The 8,123-nt window shown below is 38.6% G+C and overlaps 1 protein-coding gene across 1 annotated transcript in view; it reads left to right on the top strand.

Moving 5' to 3' along the window:
- Nucleotides 1-8,097, top strand: part of LOC122085612 — an 11,127-nt gene extending 3,030 nt beyond the window's left edge. The window contains exons 3-6 of the mRNA XM_042654097.1: nucleotides 2,455-2,580; nucleotides 2,814-2,993; nucleotides 3,515-3,679; nucleotides 7,527-8,097. Coding sequence (XP_042510031.1) covers nucleotides 2,455-2,580; nucleotides 2,814-2,993; nucleotides 3,515-3,679; nucleotides 7,527-7,943 — 888 coding nt within the window. The 3' untranslated portion in view covers nucleotides 7,944-8,097. The remainder of the gene's footprint in view (nucleotides 1-2,454; nucleotides 2,581-2,813; nucleotides 2,994-3,514; nucleotides 3,680-7,526) is intronic.
- Nucleotides 8,098-8,123: the final 26 nt, after the last annotated feature.

Here is an 8,123-nt window from a genome sequence, read left to right as displayed (position 1 = left end):
AAAAAAAAAAAAAAAAAAAAAAAAAGGAGTTGATTGCCTATATTACTATATTACTTTGTTTCCAACCCTTTGCCTATAGTCAAGCTTCCATGATGCAGTTAAGAATGTCCAATTGGGCCTTGAAGACTTTTTTTTTTTGGTAGGTAGGGAGGGAAGTAGGTAACAGCCAGGAGGCTCGAACTTGAGTCCTCCTGGTGAGCATGGGTTTTTTGGCCTCGAAGACTTTATTTTGACCTATGGATGCGTTTCATGGGCCTTGGGATTTTTTCTTTTGGGTTTATTGATGTAATAAGCCTCTTTTATAAGCTTGAATTAGGGGTTTTAAATATGTACATGGGATTAAGTACATGGATAAGATTGTGTTGGTTCCATGTGTTGTGAAGTAAGTTTAGTCTAGAAAAAGTCCGTTTTACCTGTGTATTTGGTCAGTTTAAGTTATTTTTAGTTTTGAAGGGAGAGTTGTTTAGTTTAACTAGGATTGATTTTTTATTTTTGATTTTTTTTGAATTTTTTTTGATTTTTTTTGATTTTTTTTGATTTTTTTGATTTTTTTTTTTAACATTATATATGTGAACTCTATCCCACAATTAGTGGTGGTTTTATATAATGGAATTATGAGTTTTGGTGCTGCATTGTGTGCATGTGATTGGTGAGCAGTCTTTCTCTTTCTCCTCCCCATGAATATTTCTTCTTTTCCTTTTCTCTCCTCCTATCCTTCTCTCTTTAACTCATGCCTCTTCTTCTTATATTCTCTATTTCTGCTTTGCATTTGATTAGAGTTTTATTCTCAAATGTGATCCTCCTTGTTTCTTCTATTTTTTTTTTTACTGTTACTTCTTCTATTTCTATCATCTTATCCCAACATTTGGACAAGGATTAAGGTTTCAGTTTCGACCCTTGCTGAAACCGAGATATTCAGGTTTCGATCGAAACCTGGGAGTTTTCTAGGCTAAATTTGAAAGCTAGGTTTGAAGGCATAAAAAATGGTTTCTGATCATTTTTTTTGTGTTGCCTATTTTTATCATTTTACACCTATTCCATGAATTAGTTTTTATATATTAAAAAAAAAAAAAAAATTCCCAAAATGGTACTTGTGGTTTGGACCCAAGTTTGTTAGTATACGTTGAATGATGTCGTACACTAGCCTTAATATAAACACTGACTACATATAATTTATCTACTGGAAATGTAAATATCCAATTAAAACAACCAAAACATACATTAGGTTAGTGAGGGATTCAAGAATACAACACTCACCACTCATTACCACATGGAGTTTCTTGATAGGTCTAATCCATGAGCTGCATGCACTGAAGATGTCAGTGACACTCCTCCAAATGATGCACATATATATCCCATCACATATTTGTGCCTAGCACTCTGTCTATGTACTAATTTTTCCAAAAATTAGATTTGGGGAAGGAAACCGTTACCTTCAAGCTCCAATCACGCAAATCCAAGCTATAGAAGGTTGAATGAATGAATGCCAAAAAGTAGGAAGAAATCAAGTGACTTGGCAAAAAACTGCAAGTTTTTGGCAAAATCCCCTTGGCAGTGTTGAAACTTGCAAAACTCCTAGCTCTTGGTCAAAACCAAGTGTCGATGATGTAGACCATGTCCACAATTGGAACTCCAAAGTTGGTTCACAACTGGACCATAGTTTGGGGCTAACTTTCCATCATGTTAGTTCCTACTTTATTCTTAATCAAGCACCTATTTTGAGGCTGTCGACCAGCAGCATGTGTAGGAGATATTTCCCAAATTCTTATTAGATTTGGTGGGGCCCAGCTGGGATTTTTTTTGGCTGACTACTTCCTTGTGGTAGATGGTTTTTTTGGAAGATCTTGGTGGGTCCCATAGATCAGCTTGCATGGAGAATAATCAGGAGTAGATTTGAGAGAATACTGAAGACTTCTTGGACAACTTGTGGGAGAGAATATCTACCCAGATTTCCATTATCTCTGTGGGATTCTAAGAGGGAGCCAGCTTGCGTAAGAGAAAATTCCAAAAGAAACTGCTGCCTTGCGTGGGAGTCCAAGAAGACCTTCTATGTCTTAGTTTCTATTTTTATTTTTGGTGTTTTCGCTTTGACAAGTAATAGATTAGAGTTTCTGTTTCGTTAGGATTCTATTTTCCTTGTAATCAATTAGGTAGGTACTTGGTTTCTAAGCAGTTCACACATGGACTGGTTTCCTTTTTCGCTAACTTTCAATTGCTTATTAATACACTGAAGGGGAGACCAGCCCCATGATTGAGTTTTGATAAAAAAAATAAATAAAGTTGATTGAAGGGATTTAATAGTGTTCAATGGTGGTTAACCCAATAGGCTCAGGCTTCAGCCCTCGCCACATCTCACTGTAGTTTAGAATTTTAAAATTTGGGTTTTTGTCCATTCAGTGGTCACTTGTTTTGAATTGCTTTATCCTTCTGATTTTGCTTATTTTCTAATTGCAGTATCAGCAGCCTTATCGATCACCTGAAAGCGGTCGTAAGTTAGAGAATCCTAAAATTCAGAAGGGGTTAGATGCAATCACCTCCTCTCTTAATTACCTTGGTGGTACAATTGGAAAATCTTTGGAGGTAAGGTTCAAAATAATGAAAAATTCAAGTTCACTATTGTGCATATGCTAATTGAAATGCTTAGCCCGGTCTAAGTTCCAATGTCAGTCTCGTTCTGGAACAGAGTTGTTAAGTGTGTCTATATATATATATATATATATATATATTATGTGTGCATTTTCATTCTTTCTTTTTGTGTGTATATAATTACAGCATGGTCCACGCTTTGATATATTTGTATGAAAATTGCACAGGAGGGTCTGACACTCGTCGAGAATCGGACTGCAGACATCATCCAAGAAACCCGTAGGCTGCAGATCAGGAAAAAGGGTAGCGGTTCTGATTCACAGAACCAAGCCAATGATGTATCTGCTCCACAGCAGCAAGCTCAGATGCAAATGAATCATGAGACTCAACTCAAGGCATCCCGCGACGTAAGGTGGCAAATGTGTATCACTGGATCATATAGTAAAGGCATTTGTGAAAATTGGTTGGGTTCTTCTGTTCAGAAACAATTAAATTTTGTGGTGGTCAAATGACAAATTTTTAATGCAACTGGAATAATTTTGATTTGATCAATTTGATGCCATCCTTTATTTCTTGACCAAAATAACTGAATAGTCTGAATTATTTCAGTGACTGGCATGTTCCAGTACCTTCATCAGATATTTAACTGAGTAATTCTCAACTCAGATTTATGGGGGTTCATTTAGTTGTTAAATTTAAAATTGTTGCTTTTGGGTGTCGGACTCTTTTTTAGTTATCCATTTTGAGCTGGTTTGACCTAGTTAAGTTTTCTGCAGATGATTTTAACATATATTTCCTGTTCATTCTTTCCTTTTTTTTACAAAAAAAAAATGCGCTGTTTATTCTTTCAGTTATTTTCATTAATATTGGCTTTCCAAATGTATCTTTCTGCTGGTAATATACATGATTGGCCTTTCTTTTGAGACAGGTTGCAATGGCAACAGCAGCCAAAGCCAAACTGCTTCTACGAGAGCTAAAAACGCTCAAAGCAGATCTGGCTTTTGCCAAGGAGCGATGTGCTCAGCTAGAGGAGGAGAATAGAATTCTCAGGGAGAGTCATGAGAAGGGGGATACTCCAGAGGATGATGATCTGGTAGGCTTTCCTGTCCCTCTCTGAAAACAAATTCAATTTCGATAAAAGCATTTCTCTCGTGGTTCTGATTTTTATGATGCATGTATATGTATTTTCCTGTGTGTGCGTGTGTGGATTTTATTGAACATGCCTGCATTTTTTCCATTCTTCAAATCTGTTGTTATATACCATGGCATGGACCTTATATGATTCATTTGAGCACTCTTTTAAAGCATATCAATCTAACCTGTACCATTGGTTAAGATATTTCCTCCCTAAGTCTCAATCTTGTGAGTTGATTCATGGATATTGATATGAGTTGGTGTCCTCTTCAGGGCATACATCGATATATCTTTCTCCTTGTATGCACATTCAATGCCTCCCTGAATCCTCGTCCTTTATGCCTGTAAATTAATCACCTGAATCCTGGACATTAAATGGGTATGGATCATTGATGATTTCACTTATGCTTGGATATACATTGAATGTTGCCGAAAGTGGATATGGGAAAAACATAAGGGGTGTTTGATTGGGTAAATCTGTAGAGACATGTATCGAAATTGAATGTAATCCCATAGAATGTGATTCCCTAAAGTCGTATTCTTGACAAAATAACTGTTTGGTTTGTACTGATTCTGTATGGTGATTCTCCATGAATAAAACTGTTTGGTTCCAATTCCTTTCTCCCACCCCAAGTGACTCCATCCATTGCTTCTCATGTGTTATTCCGTTTGTCCTCATTTTAATGTCTATATACCTTGTATCCTCATCTCTCTCGATTCCATGATGCATTCCCGGAATCTCCTATCCGATGGCGTCAAGGGTACCAAACAAAACAATTAATCTTGGGTTCTTATCTGTTCGATTGATTGATTCAATCTCTCTTCTTTCTCTCTCATGGCCAAGTGTTTCAGCTTCACAGCTTCGAGGGACTGGTTTTACCAATACTCCTTCACGAACGCTGGCCTCAGATCGGCAACGGCGGACCTGGGCTATGGCACCATTATGCACTGTTGGGTACCCAAAACACACAAAAAAGAGCAAACCCACTCTGCTTCTGATCTGTGGCTTCGGAGCCAACACAATGCGGCAACGGAGTGATCTCCTTTGACCCTTTATCACCCGCTTCGACATCTACATTCCAGACCTCCTCTTCTGCAACGAATTTGACAGCCATGGTTTTTCTCTTTTTAGGGATTTGAAAAAAAAAATAGCAGCTAGCAGAGGAGGACACAAAGAAGGAGAGGAAGAAGAAGAAGAAGAGTTGAGAGAGAGAGAGAGAGAGAGAGGTTCACCTTCGTTCGGTTTCAACCTCCGTAGCCTCTACAGCATCGACGAACAGTTTGGAACTTTGGATGGAAAGTCTCAGCCTGATAAAAATGGCGACGCTCAAGGATCGCCTTGCTTTATACCAGCTCGAGAATCACGTGATTCTTATTTGGGAACTCCTATTGAGAAGTTCTCAAATACGAATCATTCCGTGTGTAAAAACATGAAATCTTAGAATCGCCTGATTCTTTGTGGAATTGGACTCTTGTGGAACCAAACACCATCAATAAGGTAGAATCCTTCAATCAAACGCACCCTAAGGTTTTGGTATTTTTCTGGGGGTCTGAGATTGGCCAATATAGTGGTGTTTTAGATAGCAGTAGCTGTGCCTGAATCCCTCACCATCAAGGAGTCAAGAAGTCAGCTGGTGTGATGCGATCCCAGCTTGAAAACCCTATTTAGGTTCGATATGGGCCCACTTAAATCAGAAAATAGCTAAAATTTAAAAACCAGTGGCAACAACGTATTTACTGAGTCTACATTTGCCCCTCCCAGACCCTACAAATGTGGGAGCCTTGTGCACTGGGTTCTTTTTTCTTTTCTTTTTTTCCTTTTTCGCTAGAACCTTTTGAGAGAAACAAAAGGGTCAGAGAACAAAGGGTGTATGATTGATGACTCAGTAGGAAAGGGTAAATTGGGAATGGGAGAAGAATAGGTGCAACTCAGTAGAATGAAATTGTTGTAATAATGGATCATTTTGTTATTGGGTTTTAGTGCTGTTATCCAAACGGACCCTTAAGCCCTTTAGGGTTTTATTTTCATTATAAATAGAGAGGCTTTTGTTAAGTTTAGATATAAGTCATATTTTTCCCAATTAAATATGGTATCCCTCCCTCTTCTTTCCTCAAACCCATTAACAAATAATTAATTATTACAATAAAAATAAAGGGTGGGTTATTAAAGTAAATTAATTAAAGAGGCAAGCATAGGGGGGGGGGGGGGGTGAAGGTCTTTTCAACCTTTTGACCTTGAACCAACAAAAGAGCTTCAATCGGGTTTGAAAATGGGGGCTTTGGATCTTGACTCAAATCTCATTAAGAAACCTAGGTACGAGCAATCCACCCTTCTCCCTATGAACAGTAATGAGTTTCTGAAACTCATACTGACAGAAAAACTAGAAACGAGCTTGTTGCAGAGCTCGATCTCAGAACAGATAATACTTTAGGAAATGAGACTCCTGGGCCTTGACCGATTTAAATAGGTTCATTCAATCCAGATTACAATGGGGAAGGGACTGGGCGACTGTGGTTTGAATAGACTTTGGTAATACCGGTACCATTATTCACAGGCAAGAACAGCACAGGGGCTAAAAGGGAGAGACGAAGGTGTAAAGGGAAACAATAATGGAAAGGGAAAAGAGGCAAAGAGGGAAAAGGAACAGTAGCAGCAATGTAGGAGGAGCAAGAGGAACAAATGGAAGAGGAAGAAAGTAAGAAACCTACCAAAGAAGGGAAACTTGAATCTATTTTTTTTTTTGGGGGGGGGGGGGGGGAACACAGCCACAGCTGCTCACGCCACACAGGCAACTTCTCTAAACGAACGCAATTCATTATTCAAATCTAGATCACAATAGCAGGTTACATGCATATAATAAAAGAAACCTGTTTTAGTTTGGAAAGTCAAAACAATTAGGAAACCAAATACTATGTCGCTATCTCCTACGTAGCATACCTAAATAAAATAAAATTTTACATGATTATCCCATTAAATATAAATAAAATCCTAATATCCTACTAGACCCAAATCCCAATTCGGGGCCTGGTTCTTGAAATGGTTGGCCAGACTGGTCAAGCTGATTCAGCCACGAGTCTGCATCATGGTGGCTCCTGGAGTTCGTTCACTTTTTGGATAACACCTTTCATCTGCTTGTTATTTGAACGTGTTATCCATTGGATATCCTGATTGACTAATGGCTGGGCAGATTTGTTGGCTGAAGGTAGAGAGTTTTTATAGTGGGAGAACTAATTTCATGGCATGCTTAAATTTGTGACTGGTAAATATTTTACCTTTTGATTTTGGTGCACTTTCACATTTCTCTGTTTCTATTATTAGACTGGTGTGCATGTTTTGCATTTTTTTTCCCTTGAAATATATTCTAAAGGAACATGTCGCTCTGATGAATGAAATCATGGACAGTGAAGGCCATTTACTGCTCCTAGTAAGGAGCGATCTGCCCTGGTTGTTGGCCTGAAGGATATTGAAAGGGCGAAATGATATCAAAGTGGAAATGCCTGTACTGTTTTAAATATTATATATGGTCTGACATGATCATGATAGTTGAACTTAAGAAGTTGTGGAGTTGTGACAATGCTTTTGTTGATGATTACATGTGTAGTAAAATATGATTGTGCCTTCTGTTTCCTCCCACAATGATCCATTTATCCAAGTGCCATACTTGAGAGTTATGAATTGTATCAGTGATAAGATGCGCAAGTGCTTATGTGCGATTATGGTAGAGGACTATCATGGGGCTTGGGAATGCCTCCTTTGGAACAGATAATGTCTATTTCAAATTCTGATAACCATGCTTGCATCTCAGATCCGGCTTCAACTGGAGACGCTTCTTGCTGAGAAGGCTCGTTTGGCACATGAGAACTCTATCTATGCACGTGAAAATCGCTTCCTAAGGGAGATTGTTGAATACCACCAGCTCACCATGCAGGATGTTGTTTACTTCGATGAGGGCATAGAAGAGGTCACAGAAGTCTCTCCCATTTCCATTTCTACTTCCACACCAACCAGCGGGAGCTTCATTTGGCCTACACCTGCAGCCCCAAACCCACCATCTCCATCTCCATCACCATCACCATCACCATCCCCTTCACCACCACCACCGTCCTCACCGCACGTTCTTACTGCTACTGTAAGTCCAGTGGTGGACAAGGATGTTCGACCTGTTTCCACAACCCCAGTTACAGAGATCTCCTGCAGTGTACCTCCAGGCTCTAGTCTCTGAACAGTCTCTCTTTCTCCAACTCATCAAAGGCCTTTTTGCATGTAACATTAGTTTTTTTTATAGACATCTTGTGAATCATTTTTTGGGTGTATTTATATGTATGATTTTTTTTTTATAAATCCACAACTGTATTAGCTTTTCCTTTTGTTTCTTTTGGGTCTTTTTTTTTTTTTTTTTTTT

This window comes from Macadamia integrifolia, chromosome 8 (genome assembly GCF_013358625.1).
Source record: "Macadamia integrifolia cultivar HAES 741 chromosome 8, SCU_Mint_v3, whole genome shotgun sequence".
In the NCBI taxonomy this organism is placed as follows: domain Eukaryota; kingdom Viridiplantae; phylum Streptophyta; class Magnoliopsida; order Proteales; family Proteaceae; genus Macadamia; species Macadamia integrifolia.
Note: the sequence above shows the minus strand (reverse complement) of the source record. Positions and strands in the feature narration are given on the sequence as shown.